This window comes from Columba livia, chromosome 13 (assembly GCF_036013475.1).
Source record: "Columba livia isolate bColLiv1 breed racing homer chromosome 13, bColLiv1.pat.W.v2, whole genome shotgun sequence".
In the NCBI taxonomy this organism is placed as follows: Eukaryota; Metazoa; Chordata; class Aves; order Columbiformes; family Columbidae; genus Columba; species Columba livia.
This window is the reverse complement of record NC_088614.1, coordinates 13,087,480-13,107,199: the sequence shown is the minus strand read 5'-3', so window position 1 is coordinate 13,107,199 and position 19,720 is coordinate 13,087,480. Positions and strand designations below refer to the sequence as shown.

General features: G+C 54.0%; 1 protein-coding gene across 2 annotated transcripts; it reads left to right on the top strand.

Moving 5' to 3' along the window:
* Window positions 1-2,497: 2,497 nt before the first annotated feature.
* CFAP20 (cilia and flagella associated protein 20) lies at window positions 2,498-13,469 on the top strand. 2 transcript variants are annotated; one of them, XM_065029242.1, is made up of 6 exons: window positions 2,500-2,765; window positions 9,063-9,142; window positions 10,216-10,327; window positions 10,688-10,876; window positions 12,015-12,125; window positions 12,994-13,469. In XM_065029242.1, exons 1-6 carry the CDS (start codon window positions 2,682-2,684, stop codon window positions 12,997-12,999), a joined length of 582 nt encoding a protein of 193 aa, XP_064885314.1. In that variant the 5' UTR covers window positions 2,500-2,681; the 3' UTR covers window positions 13,000-13,469. The 2 variants fall into 2 exon arrangements, with proteins under 2 accessions (XP_064885313.1, XP_064885314.1); XM_065029241.1 differs by lacking the exon at window positions 12,994-13,469 and having other exon boundaries at window positions 2,498-2,765; window positions 12,015-12,134.
* Window positions 13,470-19,720: the final 6,251 nt, after the last annotated feature.

Below are 19,720 nucleotides of genomic sequence, written 5' to 3'. Positions count from 1 at the left end.
AGGACCGGCCCCATTGGAGGATCTTGGCAGCGTAAGCTGTTCCTTGTGCCCTGCTAGGACAGGCTGGGCGAGGAGAGCTGGAGGAGCTTGTACAAAACCACCGCAGGCAGCGGCAAAAAAGCCACTTGCCATCTTTGGGGTGTCCCTCCTTAGGCCCCCATACTCTTCTGGAGGTGCCTGTCTGGGTGTTAATGCTGGTACCTGCTTTTCCCAGCCCGTGGGGCTTGGGCACAGCTCTGTCTCTGCACCCCAGGAGCTGCCATCTCTTCCTCTCTCGTGGGCTGAGACTTTCCTCCTCCCCAGCACCATCACTGCAAAGCCCTGAGCTTGGAGCTCCTGCCCACGGGCTTCTGCTTCACAGAAGTTCCCCTACAGACGTGGTGCTTCGCCAGCAGCCCTTAGGCCTGGCTCGCACTCCTTGGAGAAGTGATTGCTTCTTGTGTTTTGCCACACAGCGAAGGCTTTTGACTCACAAAGGTGCGGGCTGAATCCAGGTCTGGTTTCAGTGGTCCGAGCACTGTCCTTTCAGCTGGGCCATGCAGCCAGCCCTGGGCATCCACTCTCCAGCGATGGCTTAAGCCAAGAGGGCAACGGCCCAGGTTAGGACTTCCCAGGCCATGAACCTGGACTGTGTTCCAAGGCAAGCACAGACTTGGTGACACTGCAGAGAGCCGCTGCGTTTTTCTCTAGTAACTGCACCCAGAGATGTGAAAGTTCAGAGGAGCAACGTTTCAGGAGCTTCCTGAAGATCTCATTCCTCTGAAGGCATTGGGTTTCTGGGAGCTCTGAAGGGCAGGAAATGCTTTGGTGGACAGTTATTTCTGGAGGAGGAAACCTCCGCTCACTACTTGGACCAGGTGATTCTCGTAGGATGGGCCTTTTCCTCCACCTGCTCCCCCCAAATCCAATCTGTCTACACCCTGGAAATTGGGAATGGGGGTGATGTAACATGCCAACATCTTCCTAGTGATCTTCCAGGTGAATAATAACATTGGAGTGTGAGTCACATTGAAATACATCTCCCAGGGGCCTCCTTCCAGATCCCAGCCTCTACTATTAGTGTGTTAACATCTCGTTAGGCTCCTCTGTTCCTGCCCTCTCCTTAGGCCCACACATGCTTGGGGAAGGAGGCAATGGGTGTTATTTTTCATTAAAAATCATTGAAAATTTGGGACAATTTGAAATCACAACATATTTCCATGTACATCACTTGCAGCAAAACATGACATTAAAATGGTAAGTGGAGAGCGTGTGAATGAGCAGGCTGTTCAGGAATGGCAGCTGGATATTTGTCCCAGTCGTCTCTTACCATCTGAGTAAAGGAACAAGTTATTTAATCGTGGCATATAAAGTGTACTCTAACCCACTGACTAAATATAGCTGATCACTCCTAAATAATGCCTTGCTTTTTGTGTGCTCTACTTGTTTGTGCAAGGAATTGTAAATGAAGGGGAAAGCGCTGCTGACCCAGGGGCTGCGCGTTTGGGACAGTCAGAGCATTTGCAGCCCCAGGGAGGGACAAGCACAACTGGCAGACGATGTTGTGGTTGTCAGCGGGATTTGGATGGGGCGTTAGGAGTTAAACTGCAGGACTGTAAAGCTAATGCAGGATGGTAATTTTCATGCCATTTAGTGTCTGTACATTGAAAATACATGCTACGGCTGTTATTACAGCTGGAAGAAATGTAATATATTTATGTTTAAAAATATAATTTCTAGCCCAAGCTGTTCCTGTCAAGCCTCTTCAGCTGTGCAAGGCCCGGTCTATACCTGAAAGCATTTTCACAGCAGTAAAACTGTACATCAGCCCCCCCTTATATCATCAAGGTACTGCATCTTAGCTGTTGTCCCTGTGCCAGAGATGTCCTGGCCAAATGAATGGCCTTTCAGCAGCCGGGCGGCAGGGACAGGGCTCTGCCCACCGGTGTGTGCGAGGGGCTTTGTGAATCCCGATCTCAGGTTTCACCAACTGGTACCGGCAAGGGGCAGGGCCACCATTTTGGCTTGGGCAGTGTCGGCTGGTGGAGGGCCGGGAGGGAGGGTGTGTGCAGCCACACCATGGTTGTAGATTGCAGGGGGAGAATTGAGATGTTTTAAAAATTTAGATTTAGACCGAGCCATTTCATTAGCTACAGCGGACTGGCCACTGGTGCGTGGCCTCGAATGGTCTCAGCTTCAGCAACGCGCTTTGCTGAGTGAATGAGAAAGCGCAGCAGAGACACTGGGCGCGGGAGGCAGAGCCGGGTGGCAGGGCCGTGCCCAGCGCCGCTCGACGCCGCTCTCGACCCGCCGGCCGCCCGGGGGCCGCCCGCACCCCCACCCGCCGCACCGCTGTGACCCGGGGGGCACTGGCCCCGCCCCCGCCTCCTCTGGCCCCGCCCCACCACCCCTGGTCCCGCCTCCCCTGGCCGAGGCCCCGCCCCTTCGTGCCGGCCCCGCCCCGTTGCCATGGCAGCGGTCTCTCCCACAACACTCGTCTCTCAGCGGCGGCCGGAAGTAGTTCCGACGGCAGCCAGGCGCCGCGGAAAGTAGTTCCCTGGTGACGGCGGCGCCGCGACCCGGAAGCGCGGGACCGTGGCGCGGAGGAATCCCTCGCGGGGCAACCGTGTTCTTGCGAGGAGCGGCGGCCCCGGCGGCGGGAGAGCAGCGCCCGGCCCGGCCCGCTCCGCCGCGGCCCCGGCATGTTCAAGAACACGTTCCAGAGCGGGTTCCTCTCGGTGCTCTACAGCATCGGCAGCAAGCCGCTCCAGATCTGGGACAAGAAGGTGAGGCGGCGGCGAAGCGGGGGGGGCAGCGGGGACGGTCGCCTCAGCCTCCCAGGCCGGGCCCGGCTCGCCGGGAAGGCGCCGGGGGGGCCCGGGCACCCGTGGGGCCGCTCTCGTCAGGCCAGGTTATCGGGACACCCCCGGGGTTATTTTTTTAAAGAGAACGTGTTATAAAAATACCTGGAGGGGGCCAGCCCGGTGTCAGGAGCTGCCGCACTGCAAAAGGCTGCAAAGAGTGTCAAACGGTGGAAATAGGCAGCAGGAAACAAAACGACCCTTGTCCACAGGCAGCGGCTTTCCCACGGTAGCTGGTGTACATGAGATGGGGTCACCTCTCTCATATGTGACCCATTTTTAAACAGGCTTGCCAAAGTTATATACAGGCAGGGGATGTGGCAGATTTTGGGGTGTACAAGGAGTCACGAACACTTCATCTCTTTGTTTTTCCTTCCTGTGTTTCTGGACTGGTTCTGTGGAGGGTCCCCTGCCTTCTCCTGGGTATCTCACCTTAGGGAGCCCGTGTTGGGAAGTCTGGGTGTGCTGAGACCTGCTGCTTTCTCCCCTTCACAAACCACCCATAGTTGCGTTGCTACCTAAAAGTGATTCTGCAAAACGCCCGTTACATGCGGAGAGCAGGCTCTCCTCTGAGGTGATGGTGTGAATTCAGTTACTTGTGCCTGAACCTAACCTGAATTTCTTGTGGTTTCAGCAGGAATGAAACCCTTCAAGGCCATTCAGCAGGGAGAGGAGATGTTTGACCCCAGTGGGCTCACGTGAGCGTTTACAAGTCATGGGATGGGGGACAGGCAGCGCAGACCCATCCTGTGTCCCATCTGTTCAGCTCTGTGAAGAACTGTGTTGCCTCGCATAGCGTGGCTGTGTGCATGTGCCTGCGTTATGCCTTTTGCATAAATATTCATGACCTTAAAAAAGGATTTGCAGCTTATTTGGGTGGTGTGAGGATGGAATGCATTAAAGACTCTTAGACAAAGGGATATAGCGTGCCTCCAGACTGGGTAAAACCGTGAGCAATCTGGGCGGACCCTGCTTGGAGGTGGAGGTTGGACTGGAGACCTCCTGAGGTACCTTCCAACGTGAATTGTCCTGCTCAGGGTGATACCGTTGCGATCGTGCAGCTCCTGGGGTGCCCAGCAGGAACTCTGCTTGCTGGGTGGGCATAAGCAGCAGTCCATTCAGTTGCGATAGTCACTGGATTGGCCAGGAAAGACTGTCGAGAAGTTAGCACTGGTGTTCCCAAGAGCAGCATCTGGGTGTGCAGGGTGTTTCCATTGCCTGCTGTAGGGTTGCATGTGGCCGGGCCCCTCTGGTGGCAGCAGCCCCGTATCCCTGGGAGCCACAGGGCTGTGTGCAGGTGTTGCTTCTCGCTCAGAGCTCTCTCTGTGCTGAGGAAGCACAGCCAGCCCGGGTGAGCTGCTTGTGGGGATCACTCTGCTCACAAAGGTGTGGCATGAAACCAGAGTGGGTTTTCTGACTTCTTCGCCTGTGGATATCAGCGTGGCTCACTCTTTCACCTCACTTTTCCATTTAAAAGGAGCAGGGGTGGTGAGTTTATAATAGCTTTGGCATTTCTGATCTGACACCCTTGGTGTGTTTGCAGAAGCAGGAGGTGAAGGGTGGCGCTTAGAACATCTGGCTGCCTTGGAGCTGAGAAAGAGGATTCCCTCAGGCCCTCACTCCACCATGTGTGGGTGTCATCTTCCCTGCTCGGCTCCTTCAGAAAATCCTACTCATGCTGCCGACTCGTGTGTTGAGCAGTGCAAAGGCTGCGTGAACGTGCAGCGTGGGGAGGTGCCGCTGACGGTTTGGGTGCTGTTAGGGGGCTGGGTGCTGAGTTGCTGGTGAAGCCTCTCTGGCTCCGTGCAAGAACCTGCCAGGTCTGCAGCAGAGCAGCAGGCTGGCGTCTGGCCTGGGCAGAGCATTCATGAAGTGAGCAAATGTCCAGAAATGGTGAGGGACTTTTCCAGCCATTTTATTTATTTATCAATTGGAAAACACTGATTTGTGCAAACCCAGACATCCCAGGAATGTTCCAGCTCTGGAATTGCCACAGGAGAGGGTTAGGGTTGGGGTTTCTGGAAGGAGGGAAAGTAATGAAAACTTTGCAAAAAGTGATCGCTGCTCTCTTCTGGGGTGCGGGAAATGCATCTGGAGTTTTGGTGAGAATTGGAAACAAGGGATTTTATGGTCTCCCGTGGCCTAGGTGAATGCCCTGACTGCTGGACTCGTAGCTGTCCTAATGTGAACTCTCTTGTCTTGGCAAAAAGTACCAGCAGACAGTGATTTTGTTTGTTTGTTTGGTTGGTTTGGGTTTTTTGTTTGCTTGTTTTAAGATCTTAGGGAATCTCAAGCTTTGGTGACATGGGGAAAACCATTTATTTTTCAGCCCTAGCAGGATGTCTACTGCTTGTGCTGATGGAGATGGTATCAAGTAAAAGCTTCTTCATTTGATATAGGTGTAGAAATGGGATACTGGAAGCCTTTCCTTGTGGTGAGCATTTGTGGCCTCCCTCTAAGTAGCAGGATACAGACTTTCCCTCCTCTCCCATCTCCCTCAGGGGCTGTGGGTAAGCTCTGGACAGGCCTTGGCAGCAAACCCTGCCAAGCGCAAGCTATCCTGGCCACCAGTAGCCTGTCCCAGGGGACTCTGGCAGGATGGAGGTGTCCAGGCCTTGGGAAGAGCATGGTGACTGTCCCACTGTCCCTGCAGGCAGAGGTTCCTCCTTCAGCATCATCCACAGAGAGCTGGTAACTGCTGGGCTGTGCTCTCCTCTCCTGCCTTCCAGTGCAGCATGTGTCTGGTTTGGACACCTGTTTGCAAGGTGTTTTCTGTTTGCCTTCCAGCACTTCCTTGTTCAGAGTCCTCTGTTTATTCCTGCAGTGTCCTGCCACCGTGGTCCCCCTACCGACACGTGGAGACATGCTGACCAGTCTCCAGGGGCTCGCTGACGCTTTTCTGCAGAGCAGATGGGAACGGTTCGATGAAACTTGTCAAACCTATCGATCCTCTTGCTAATTTCCTTCTGCTGGTGCGTCAACGCGGAATATCATTAGCAATTTCAAATGCTGCTGGGAGGCTGCAAGGTCAGCGAGTGTTCAATACCCGTCTGAATGTCAAACACGTGCTCTGCCACCAGGATGCAGATGGCAATTTCCCTAATGAATGTGGCCAGGATCAAGTTCCTGTGATCGCTGTGCCAGGGTCCTCTCTTCCAGCCCTTCTCCAGCTTGTTAGTTCTCTCACACAGCATCCTTGTCCGGTTTGTCCCAAATCTCTGCATCTCCAGTACAGCACTCTGCTGTGCACCCCTCCCCAAACCCGTGTGCATGGCAGAGCCAGGTCGCTCTGGCTTTTGCCTCTTGTTTTACCCTTTCTCCCATCGCAGGGGAGGGAGGTGGCACCAGGGCCCTGTGCCTGTTCAGGACCCACCAGTGGCTTTGAGAAGTGCTGGCCTGTCCTGCGGCTGGGCCGTACCCATGCCTACGGTAGCCTGGGTGATGGTGCTCGCCGTGTTTCAGCTTGCTGGTGCTGGCACAAGCCTGTCACCTAACGGCCAGCAACGATGCGGGAGCAAGCCTCCAGAGGTCGGCCTCGGACCGTGGCGATGGGCGGCTGGGCCTGGGGAGGATGGCTCCTTGCCGCCTTTCCTCTGCTCTTTGTTACGTTTGACTGGTGTTGCTAGCAGCAACAGCAGCCTCAAGAAATACGTATATTCAGGCACAATTGTCTGTGAAGCTGCTGCTCCCTCCAAACCCTCTGAGATTTGAGGTTTTCAGCTGCAAAAAAAAACTTTTCCAGTTTTCTTTAGACAGCAGCTAACTTCTCAGTTATGCCAATACAGAGGATATTAGGCATTTGAAGAAATTTTATTTTCTAGAAGGGCTATTGCCCTTTTTTCCAGCTTCAAAAATCCATCTTCTTAGACTTAAGATGTCTAGAAAACATTGGCTAAGTAGGAATGTGGAGTGTTTTGTTAGATTTCTAAAATTTTGTGTAATCTTCTGTTAAGGAGCTTCCGCGAGGTAGGGGAAGGCCCTGAAAACTGGAAGCAGAGCAGAACTGTTCCTTGCCCTGCGCAGCCTGGTGGAGCCAGAGGTCACCTCTCGGTCTGCACGAGCCTGTTGGACCCGCAGAGCTGGCAGGGGAAGAAAAGTGTTCCCTGCGCTGTTACCACCACGTGTCCCCCGTCAGGGGTCCCTGAGGTGGGCTCTGCAGTGAGCCCAGGGGCTGAGCTGGGGTGCGTGGCCCCACTCAGTCCTGGAGGGCACCGCTTTGAGCCCCCATTGGCGGTGAGCACTTCTGATGCCGTTCAGCCTTATCTAATCAAAACGGTGAGGCTGCTTGGACTTCTGCTCCAGCCAGCGTGGGATGTCATGCTCCAAATGTCCCTGTGTCTGTCCGGGCAGCGCGGGCGGCAGCCACGTGCAGACAGGCTGGCTTTTGTGCAGAAGGTCGCCTGTGTGACCAGGCCACAATCGCCCTGCAGCCGGGCTGTGGTGCAGCTCCCAAACACTTGCACCGGCGTGGGCTGGACTGGCAGGGAGGGCTCTCCCGCAGTAGGGCCTGTGTGGTACTTATCTCCTCTCCTTTCTGCTGTCTTTCATCCTGTTTCTGGCAATGCTGAGGGAGAAAAGTTACTTCTTTTCATTGTCCCTGTAATCTGGGGAAGGAAAGCCTTCACAGGCCAAGGAGGGGGACCTGGTTGCAGATAGAAACACTGCTGAGTAATTGGTTTGAAGCACATTTAGCTGTTTTCTCTGTTACTGTCCTCTCCAGAGAAGGCCAAACCTGAACCTTCTCCCCTGTGTGGAGCCATAAGCTGCCCTTGGTGAAAGCTGTCTCGTGTGGCCTGGAGGCAGCCTTTGTTGTGCACTACTGTCACCTGCTTAGGCAGGGTTAGTTCCTGGTGTTAACTTCATATGCTGTATCCCTGTGGCTTCCAGGACTCTTATTTCCCATGTGCCAGTCACTGATTCGCATACAGAGAGCCACACAGGGTTTCTGCTGGGCTGGTGTTTTTTAAAACAAACAAAAACAAACATGCACCAAAACAAAAGAACCCCAGCAGCAACAACAACAAAAGTAACTCATCCAGACTTCATGCAGTTGATTTCTTCTGAACAGTCCTATAAATCCATGGGAGTTGCATTCGATGCAAAGGAGAGGCACAGTTATCCTGTAAGGATCCTCTCTCTGAGCTTAGTGTTTTCTGGAACTATTTGTGCAGGCTTGAATCAGAGTTAGGAGCAGCCTGGCAGGGTGAGCTGCACTCTCGTGCTTATCAGCAGCAGCTCGGTGATTCAGGCTGAGGTTTCTTTAAACCACTTAGTGCAGAGATGGGCTGGAGGGTGGGCTGCTCACAGGGCTTATCTCATTCTTCCAGCAAATGTGTGTAACATCACCCAGGTAGGTCCCTCTGAAGAGATGAACGTTGAAGATGAATTGCTAAACCTGTAAATCAGTTTGTAGCTCATGACTAGAACCATCCCATTAGAAGCTTAATGTATCCTATATATTAGCAGCGGTGATGGGTGCTGAAGAAATTAATTCATGGAGCCGGAAAGAGCATTTCAATTTGCTGATCTAGCATTGGGAAAGAGCAGAGGGCTTAATTAGCAAAAGTGCCTTTTAAATGGAGATAGATTTGATGGGAAGTGAGCCGCTTCATTGAAAAAATAAATCCTCAGACCATGAGATTCAGCGGTGTTGCTTGTGGAGAAAAATGAGTTTGTGTTGGCTCTTGGTCCTGTGCCCCACAGCAGAGCAGGCGATGGCTCTGTGCATGTGTGCGCTGTAATTATGAAGAATTGTAACCGCGCTCTTGTCTGGTGCTGCCCTTCCACAGAGGCAGTGAGCCACAGGGCAGCAGAGACCCCTTGGAGACTGGTAGCTGCCTGGTGCCTCCATTTTCTTGCCCCTTTGTTGCTCATACTTGTTTTTACCCCTTATCCCACTCTAGTTTGATCTTGTTCTGACACTTTTATGTTTGTTTATTTGGGCCTCTAATATGAGGCTTGAGTCGCTTGTGTTCACTATAGTGTATTTGGGTAGACTGAAGTCTTACTCTCGGTGTCCGTGCAGCGTGCTGGGCCATAAACTCTTACACTGGCACTCTGGAGCTGTGATCAAAGCCTTGTCCTGGACATTGCTGTTTCCAATAACAGCCAAGTGACCATAGATGGGTCCTCCTGTAATCTTTTTCCCCCTCTCAATGGAGCTATGGGTGTCTCTTATTTCTCTCTTAAGTAACACCCGTGCTGTCTGCCCCACTCTTCCAGGTGCGCAACGGCCACATCAAGCGGATCACCGACAATGACATTCAGTCGCTGGTGCTGGAGATTGAAGGAACTAATGTCAGGTAGGAGGAGGGAGCTTCTTCTGCCCTCATGTGCCCTGGTGGCTTGGCCCTGGAGCAGAGTCAAAGATGTCAGTGTCCAGTAGACAACTCCTTCGGACTCTACAGCAATCTCTTTGTCAGTAAATGGAAGAATATGATCTGGGGTCAGATCATTGCTACCCCTCTGTGGCACTGTACTGTACCTTTCCCTGGATGTGCTTGTAGAACTCTGTCTCTGTGGGGCTAAGGGATAAAAAATAAAGCCCCATTACTTTTCCATCACTTGGGGAAAAAAGCTGTATTTGATACCCAGTCCCCAGTCAGTGCCGCCAATTACTGAGAAAGCAGCACTCTGTCTTCTGCATCTTTTATTGTCTTAGGCCTGCTCTACTGCTCTCCCCACGTGACAGCTCCTCTCCCAGCAGCAGGAAGATCAAAGGGAGATTTATGAGGGGAATTGCTTTTGGTGCTTCACTTAGCAACCTCGTCTCCATCGACCGGGGAGAGAGACGCCAGCTCCATGAGCGGGTTCATAGTCTCCAAGGCTTCTCCAGGGGTGATTCAGAGCAGGGCGCTCCTTATAAGGGCAGCGGAGACTCCTCTCCTGCAGACAGGCTGAGCCAACACTTCTCTTCCTCCCAAGATGTGTTGATACAGAACTTGCCAGGCGTGACGTGTACTTCTAGGGCTCATGACCTCTGTTTTCGCAGCCATATAGAGCACACAGGGCCACTGCTGTGCTTTGGAGGGCTCTACCTGTTCAGTCAAGGGGAAGGAGGAAGTTGTGTTAGGAAACAGCGCTGACATAGCCTTGAAATTGGGGAGGTGAAGCTGTCCAGAAAGGTGTTTCATGCCCTGCACGAGGAAAGTGGGATTTGAAATGCATTCTTTGGGCCTTTTTATTTTCCCTGCAGACCACCTCTGAAACCCTCCCTCCTGTTACAGGAAGCCCTGGTTATTGCTGAGATCTTACGATCACAGCTGTCTTTTTCTGCCTACCCTTCAAGACCGTGTTAGTCCAGGGAGAGACATGGGACTTGTCCTGTGTGCTCTGTGCCATGTGAGATCCTAAGGTGTTTTTCTTTGCCTCTCAGTACCACGTACATCACGTGCCCTGCTGACCCAAAGAAGACCCTGGGCATCAAACTACCTTTCCTGGTGATGATCATCAAGAACCTGAAGAAATACTTCACTTTTGAAGTGCAGGTGAGCAGCGTGCAGCGGGGATGTCCATCCAGGCACCAGTGAGGCAGGTGCCATGAGCCCACAGTATGTTCCAACTTGTCCCTGGCAGTGAGTGGTTCCCAAAACAATTTTGTTTTCTTGGCCATGTGATGTGTCAGATCTTCTGCTATGTGGGCATCAGTCAGCTCACAAGCATGTCATTGCTATTCCTGAAAATGGGTCTGTTTCCTGTATTAAGAATATTTCCCCTGTGAAATGGAGGTGTGGGAGTAGGAGAGCCCTGTCTCAGAGACTGGTAAACCCTGAGTGTAAAATGGCTGCTGTCTTGGGGAGCTGGGATCCCCTGACACCTGGGTCAGCCACTTTCCTTCCTCACCGCAGGTGCTGGATGATAAGAACGTACGCCGCCGTTTCCGGGCAAGTAACTACCAGAGCACAACTCGGGTAAAGCCTTTCATCTGCACCATGCCCATGCGGCTGGACGATGGCTGGAACCAAATCCAGTTCAACCTGTCGGATTTCACGCGCCGTGCTTATGGGACAAACTACATCGAGACCCTGAGAGTTCAGGTGAGAAACAGGTGTGTCCTGCCCAGGCCACAGTGGCTGGCAGCTCCTGATGGCTGGGACACACAGCCTTGCTGGAGATTGGGAATCTGGGTTTAGCTCTGACTGGCTCCTTTGCCAGTCCTGCTCTTTTCAGAGCACTGTGGGAGCAAAGACCCAACTGAGGCAGCAGAGGTTTTGGTGCTGCCTCACTGGACTAGACTGGGATCAAGGAGCTCATTTCCATCTCATTTCTCTTGCTGGCTGTCAGTTAAGGTAAGAATTGCAGTCCACCTGCATCCTACTGCGTGGAGGTCTGCCGGGAATTAGCCAGGTGCTGCCTCACTGTCCAGATACACCCGATAGCAACTGGACAGGTGGGAGCCTGGCTGCTAAAGACCCAGGGTGTTATGGTCCGTACGTATCCCCAGTCAAGCTTGTTTCCTAGTGCAGGTGGAGTGACCCTACCTTCACCAAGCCCCTTGGACCAGGGCTGACACAGTGTTTTTTCCTGACGAGGATATGAAACTTGCTCCACATTCTAGGGATTCATGTTTGCTGTGTCCAGTGGCATGTGTTATTTTGAGGAATGCCTGTGTGCAGAGCATGCCTGTTCTGTAGTATGATGGGGCTGCTGTGGTTCCTTGTGGGGTTGTCCTGAGATGGGCAGTCAGTCAGCTGGGAAATGTCTGCCTTCTCACATACCCATGAGGGGACTGGAGCGATTCCTTTGCTGCCAGCTGATAGTGGAGGCAGTGCAAACTGGACAGTCTCATTCCTGACCTCAGGGAGGCCCTGAAGAGGGAGCATTAAACATGCAGCAAGCTGAGGCTGTGAGTATTCTGGCAAATGCTGTTACCAGTGGAGAAGCAGAGGTGGGTTCATAGCAAAGAACCCTTTAAGCAACTAAGACAGATCTCAATTTGCAAAGATGCCAGAGCTCAAATCTTTTGAGCCACTTGCATCACCGGAGAGAACATCTAATGCAAAGCCGAGGGCATAGGCCAACATTTTTTCTGTGATGCCATGTCAGATTCAGAGAGAGGCAATGAGGTCTCTTCTCCACCTGCTGAGCCAAGGAATCCAGGCTGCTGCATGACAGCAAAGCTGGATGTGGACAGAGCATATGGAAAATGGACTGACTCTTTGTTTTGACTCTCAGATCCACGCCAACTGTCGCATCCGACGGGTGTACTTCTCTGACCGCCTCTACTCAGAGGATGAGCTCCCGGCTGAGTTCAAGCTGTATCTGCCTGTCCAGAACAAGGCCAAGGTGAGCTAGCTGTGGGCAAGGAGCAGCTGGGCCAGGCTAGCGTTCCTCTTCCTATTCTTCTTCCCTCTGGTGCCTTCACAATCCAGCATTTCTTCTAGCGGCAGAGCTCTTGCCAGCTTTGGCCACCAGCCAGGGAGCACCCTCGCTGCTGCCAGGGTGAGCAGTCTGTCGGGGGTGCCTGGCTGAGCGGCTCTCCTGCCAAAACACATGGGAGTTGTTGTGCCCACCTAGGAGCAGGGTGGGCTGTGCAGCTGCTCCCCATGTCTTTCCTACTTGTGTTGAAGGACTCTGGGCAGGGCGGCAGCCTCCCAGCATCTCTCTGCAGCTTTTACCCATGACTCAGCACTGTGGCTTTGCTCTTCAGAGCTAGCTGCAGCTCCATGCTTGTCTTCCAGGCAAGATGCTATTTGTGTCCCTCTAGCCCAAATTTACTTCCCTCTGATCTCTTCCCTGTCCAGTGCATATCACAGTGCTATGAAGTGGGAAAGCGATAGGCAAGGTTTTGGCTGCCTGACAGGAATAAATGCCAAGCTCTGCTCTTATGGTCATAGGAGTCCCTGGCATATTGGCAGCAGTCTTGAGGCTTGTGAGGAAGCACCTTCTTTGCCAGGGCCAGCCTATCCAAGTGCAGGTGCTTCTTTTAGCAGAGAAGATTCCTGGGCAGAATTTCAAGGAGCTGAGAGAGGATGCTGGGTGCTGATCTTAGTGGGAGGTGGAGGGCAGTGTTATCAGTAGGTAACACCTCTGGGGTGCTTGTCACTGTCTTCTGGGCTATAGCAGCCTCCCCGCGTGTCAGGGGAATATTTGGAGCCCATGTACAGTTGCCAAGTCTAATAACTGTCTTATTTCTTCTCCCTGCTTTCTCTAGCAATAACACCACATTGGGAAGAGTTGCGAGAGATGTTTGGGGTTAGTAAGAAAACAAAAGCGGGTGCAAGAGACGGAAGTGCTGAGACCAAGTTTTAGACCAGCTCACCTTTCCTAGGATAACTTTGATGCATCTGGTATCCCTCTTCTGGACAGGACACAATTAACTAAGTAACAGGTCTGGGACTATGTTTTTGGTGTGTGAATTGTACAGAATCAGAGTTTTCCTAGCTGTTCCTAAAGTGCTGAGCCTAAACACTGCAAGTGGCCTGGTACGTGATCTTTTGTTGCACAGAGGGGTTGCTCAAATTGGCCACTGTGCCTCCAAAGAGGGGATTCAGCAGGACTTTTGGGGTTAAGTGTGCCCTCTTGAAGATACCAATTTTTTTCTTTGTTTTCCATCTCTTATTTTATATATGCTCTAAATACAAATGTAATACTCACTATTGGGAAGTTATTAAACATTTGACTCTCTAAGTCTGCTCTTGGCTTCTTTCTCCTTGATGGATTGTTTAACTTGCATGTGTTAGCGCTTCAGAAAGTGCCAAAGAATTTCTTTAGCAACCCAGATGTTAGAATTTGCCTCTGAATTTGACTTTGATTGGTAGCCTTGCTGTTTAAGGGGTAGCACAGATGTGAACAACAGCAACCTGGAGACAGGAAGAATAGTATGGTTTCTGTAGAGGAGACAGGATCTGTCTCCAGCCCATGAGGTTTGTGGTACACTACCAATGACAAAAATTCATGCTGTTCACTTTTACTACCTGGAAATGGGTTTTTCGTTCCCTTACTTGAAGCCATTTTCTCAGCAGTGACAAATTGGTTTCACCTGCCTGTTAGGGCACAGCTCTGTTGGCTGTGTAGTTAAACAACTCCCTCCAGCTCTCAACCAAGCCTTTAGCAGCTACTTTTAGCAAGAGGCACACAATAGCCTTCCAGCTGCCAAATTGTCCCTTTCCCCAGGGATCAAAGGGGAGGTTTAGCAAAGCAGCATAACAGGAGCGGAAGTCTTTTCCTGTGCTGGAGCTGCCCTTCCCTGCCTCAAACCAATCTGCCTTTGTTGTGGAAAGGCTTGCAGAGGGGAGGCCGCAGACCTCCCCCAGTAAGGGAGTGAGTCTCAGGGTGGCTGCTGCCTTTCCTCCCTGGGGCCAAGCCTGCTGGTGGGTGGGTGTCTAAGGCGGGTACCGATCCTTCTCTGGTGTTGGGCTGTGCAGCGAATTGGGAAGACCTAACTTGTCCCATCGCTGCTGTGCCATCAAACAACGCTGATCTGTCCCAGGAGGAGGAAAGCGTGTTTGGGAACATCTGCCCCAGATTCTGGGTTTAATCCTGATCACTGATGCTCCACCTGGTGTAAAAGTTTGGCATGTCTGTGTACCCTCACAGTCAGTAGGTCTTCTGTATGGATCCCACTTTACCTCTGTCACCAGTTCTTGTGACACCGATAATGCAGCTGCATTATTTGCACCTTTAAAGCCAGTGGGCTTTGAACTGGAGGTGCTGACCCCATGCTACCACGTGGTGCTGGATTGCACTTGCGGAAGGTTTTCTGGAGAAGACCTCTCCAATTTTTATAGCAGCTGAATAGCTTGGAGTTAGGTCTAAGGAGCCAAACCAAGGAAGCTCACATGGGAAGGCACCATCCATCTTTCTTTGACATCTGTCAAGGCTTGGCTGAACTTGAGATTTGTTAAGTGGAATCACACTGGATCTTGTGCCAAGGATCAGCCTTAATGAAGTCCATGGCGAGGCTTTCCTGCCACGTTTGCAAATCTTGCCAGGGCTGGGGGAGCTGCTGAGGGAATCCATCGGACCCCAGCAGGATACAGCATGCATCTTTTCCCACAAGCTCTCGCTCACGAGCGTGTGTTTTTGGCAGCTGTTGACGGCCGAGCGCTCGCCAGGAGCTGCTACTGCCCTTCCCTGCCCTGCTTGGGGCCCAAGCTGGAGCCACCCCTTGTCCTGGAAGAGTGGGAATTGCTGAGCGAGTGACCTTAATGTGTTAAGAGGGGCTGGGCTCCCCGGGGCCCTGGGCTGGCTGCCTCTGCGAAGAGATTAGATGGGCCCTGCTGCCAATTCCTGCCCGACCTCTAGGAGCTGTGCCAGCAGATTCACTGGAATAAACTCCCAGCTACAAACCCTTACATCCCTGTGGACCCTCTGTGTATTTTTTACTATGAAACAAAATCCTGCATCTTCCTGTTTACATGCTGCACAAAGTGGAGCATCATCAGATACTGGCTCTTTCCTTTAGGGCCAGGCAGTGGAGGATTTACAGGGTGTTCTTCAAAAATCTTCCTCTACTAATCCACCTCTCCCATCAAAACTTTAACCATCTCGCTGAGGGTGAGTGGAGTTGGGGTGCTCTCCCTGTGGGAGAAAAGGATGATACTGGCAGATAAGACAAAATGTCACAGGCAATCCCGTCAGCAGTTGTTTCTAAGAGTAAATGTGCACCAGCAACCATCCTGCGATGAAGTGCTCAGCTTCGTATTGCTTTGGTTATGGCTCTTGACCCAGCTGAGACACAATGTCCTCCTATGTGGCAAGAGTGGAGGAAGGCAGAAAGGACGTGGGTGCAGAGAGGGGAGGCACCTGCGTGCTCCCGGGGCAGCCACAGCTTGGTGTGAGGGGTGAGCGGAGTCCTGCGTCAGTGGAGGCAGCCTGCGGAGAAAAGGTCTTAAATATCTCCTCCACCACCTTTCTGTGGGTGGCCTGCTCTTTCCTTCCTGCTTAAGTCCTTACTGCAGTTCATGTCTAGTGGGAGAGAAAGGAATCTTTCTTTGCGGGGAGCCCTAGATTCAAGCCAGGGCGGAGCAGGGCCCACCCAAAGATGAGTTTTCCTTGCCTCCGCTGGCTTTTCACCTTCCTCTTCCATGGGCTGGGGCAAGATCCTGCACTTGGGTGCTTTGATCCGGACCTGAGTGCTGGCAGCCTGCTTTCTACATGAAAGACAAAGCTTCTGTTTGAAATCTCGGCTGCTGAAGGACAGCAAGTGCAGGGGCTGCAGCACCTGGGAGCAAGGGAGGGGAGTGACCCTCCTCGCATTGGGCCAGGGAGCAGAGATGCTCGGACACAGCTGGAGCAGCTGGCAGTCACCGCGTGGTGTGAGCCAAGGCTGGGACATCCCTCAGCTCTGGTGGCTCTGCCTGGGCAGGTGGCAGCAGCTGCAGGGGAAGCAGATTATGGGGTTTTCCTGGAAATCTTTCTGTCTGTTTGCTCTGCTGCCGTGGCAAAAGCAGTCCTGGTGGGAGTCCGGCCTGGCAGAGTGACAGGACGCTGCTAGAGGCTTCTGTCCCTGCCTGTGGCACTCCCCTTAGTCTTTGTCCCCTCCCTATTAGGTGGATCCTGACACAGAGCACAGAACTCTGATCGCAGAGGTGATACGCAGGAATGAAAAAAGTCTGGGCCAAACTCTTGGCTCCTGGACCCCTCTGTCTCCGATTCTGTATCTCCCTGGGTGTCTTGGGCGAAATGTTGTCATCTTTATAGAGGGATTATACCTTCAGGGCGATGCTAATCCTCTGCAGCTGCTGTCTAGCGTGGGCAGTGCTGGGGGCAAGGGAAATACTTATTTTGAGTTTTGCCATTGGCCACTGCCCAGGAAATATGAGTGACCATACTGGGGACTTTGGCCACTTCTGCACACAGTGAGAGCTGCTCTTCCTGCCCTGCTGGTGCCTGCAGAAGAGGGGTGAGAACTTCCCCCAACAGGCTGCAAAATGGGACCACCCCATCAAGATTTTATTTGGATGAAGGAGCGGCTGTGGGCCCTGAGAGCTAGCCTGGGATGGGATAGGGAAAGCCCTGGAGTCCCTAGAAGTGAGATGATGATGGACGCTCAGCTGTGCTGAAGGAGACCTGCAGACCATCTGCTCCACTGTTACCTCGTGCGTTGCCCCTGAGGCCCTGAAATTACTTTTCTCCCTGTGAGATGATGGGTCCAGCACCACGGGGAGCAGCTGCTGGTTGCAGGGTGGGTGCGAGGGGAGGCGACGGGCAGGAGCAGAGCACGCGTGTGCCGAGCCGGGGGTGCATCCCACCCACAGCAGGGCTGTGCTGGCACCCAGCCATGCCCAGGCAGCTCCCGGAGCCTCTGTCCTGCCTGCAGTGTGCACAGGCAGCAGGTTCAACCCCTCCCAGGGCCCCGCGGCTCTTCCCTCTGTCCCCAGCGTGGTTTCCTCTGGCCTTGAGGCCGGCCGGTCGCTGCTCAGCGTATCCCGGCCCCAGTTCTTCCTCTGCACCGAGCCCAGCTTCCTCTCTGCTTTCCGGGTCCTCTCCTCAGTGGCACACAAGGGATCGTGTCCTGGCTGGCAGAGGAAGAGGAGGAGGCAGGAGGAAGCACAGTTTCTCCTGTGATGGTGCCAAGTAGGCAGGGAGAGCCCCTGCCAACCCTGGTCATCCCCATCACCCCCACTCCAGCAGCACATGGAGCCCCATCCTGCAGCGGCAGGGCCTGGAGGACGCTGAGCTCCCAGGGTCTTTTCCAGGTCGGGCTTCTCCAGCCTATTTTTGGGAAGCTGGGAGCTGCCTGCTGGGGGTGGATCCTGGCAGGGCTGCCTGGTGCCTGCCAGGGCCAGGCTGAGCAGGACTCGTGCTCCCCCAGGACACCAAAAGCCCCATTCCTTGCACCAGGTGCATTCCCTGCCCTCCTCAGGTTCTTGTGGCTGGAGGTGAGCTGACCCCGCTGTGGGCACGTAGGGCAGAGCAGGAGCCTCTGGTGGAGAGCCTGGCCTCTGTTGAAATGCTGAGCTTTGTCTCTGGCGGGGTCCCTTGCTGCTATCCATGAGCGATTCCAGATGGCCCTGGGCTTCTGGCACTGGCTCCACTGCAGCATCCGGGGAAAAGCGGGAGGAGGGGTATGTGACGTCCCAGCTTGCTGAACCCAGGCAGCCTGGGCCTCTGCTCCCAGCGCCACTAATTCCTCCTGAGGAGTTGCTCCCAGACCTTGTCCCACCCTGAAGCAGCAAGGAGCCCCCTCCCTGGCCATGGCAGGGCTGCCCAGGGAAGGGGATGCCACAAGCATCTGGCCCTGGGCATCCTCATCCGGCTCAGCTGGCTTTCCCTGCAAGCCAGGCGTCTCCCCGGGTACCAGGCTGCGGGGTCCCCACCCCTGCATCCCACCGAGCCCTCAGAGCCCCCAGGAGAGAGGCGAAACACAGCTGCCGTGGGAAATCAATCTGTTGTCGGAAATGCATCTGCCATGGGAAGTGCATCTAGTGTGGGAAATGCATCTGCCGTGGGAAATGCATCTGTGTCTGCCTCTGGAGCCGCCTTCGTGGGGGCGGGGAGCGGCAAATCCCAGCCACACGTTCCTCCTGCCTCGCCTTTTGGCCAGGTTGGTGCCTTTTGGTAGTTCCCAGTGCTGACTTGGCCCTGTTTCAGGGCAGGCTGGGACGTCAGGCTGCCCCATGGCAGAGCTCCCACTCCAGCAGAGCTGTGGGTCCTGCCGCAGCTCTGGGGAGAACCCACGCAAGCACAAATCTGGTCAAAACCGAAAGGATTTAGAAGCCAAGGAACGTGACCCAGCACAGCGTTGCTGATGGAATATAACAGCCTGGAGCCACTTGGAGACCTTGTACCCCGCCCCCCCAATTCTTCAGGGGTTTTTCTGTCCCCGATTTTGGCTTCTTGCTTGGCTGCAGTGACGTGCTGAGCCCTAGCCAAGCATGTTTCCCGGGAAATCAGCTCCTAGCTGGGAATCGCTGCGCAGTGTGGGCAGGGATGGAGACCGGGGCAGGGGACGGGTGGCCCAGGCCACGGGGTTCCCCCAGCACCAGCAGCCTCAGGAAAGCAGGGTGAGCCAGCATCACTCCTTCCCTTTTAAAGTAATTAGTGGCTGATGAGTGGTGCAGTGGCTTGGGTTAATTTAGTGCTGGGAAGTAGCTGCTGAGTCTTGGGCTCTGAGCCAGCAGCTCTGAGTCTTGGGGTGGGATGGCGGGGGGGCACGAAGGCTTCATCCCTACCCATGAAGGGCAGGACCCCCTCCCAGCATGGCTGGCAGGATAGAGATGGGGGCGGAGGAGCAGCTGGAGCCCCAGAGAGGGGGGAGCAGGTCAGGGATGGGTTAACGCTCCATACACCAAACCTGGCAGGGCCCGGGGGTAGGAAGCCTGGGAAGGGGATGCTGGCTGGAGTCCAGTCCCTCAGGGAGAGCCCCTGCTCCATAGGGTCATCCCCACACCACCCCCCACATATTAACTGTGCCAGGTCTCTGCTGCCTGCCCCAAAGCTGCCCAGGTGGCAAACCCAGCCCCAGGTCCCGCCCTGGTAAGCATCACCAGCAGAGGCAGGGAGGCCGCTACCTCTGTCACCACCACATGCTGCCTCTGCACCCGCTGTGGTTTGGTTTGCCTTCCCATTAAAGGCTGAGCAACATTTTTCCCTGGATAAAGCCAATTTCCTACCTCCCCGCCCCAGGGTCTCATCTTTCCCACTCCCACGATTATTTCCCTCGTCTCTGCAGCGGTCACAACTCCTCCTGCTTTCCTCTGCCAAGGCAGCAGTGAGACAGGATACAGCCACCCCTTACTCCCAGGAAACATGTCCTTGGGGACTGGGAGCCGGAGCACCAGGGCTCCAGGAGGGACCACGCGTGGTCTCCTGGCTGCCACAGCCACTGGCAGGGACAGGAGGTGGCCACCCCCGACCAGGGAGAACAAGGCGCGCTGTGTTCCCAGCAAGGCCATCGCTGCTGCTGTGGGAGCTGCTGAAAGGCAGCTCTGTCT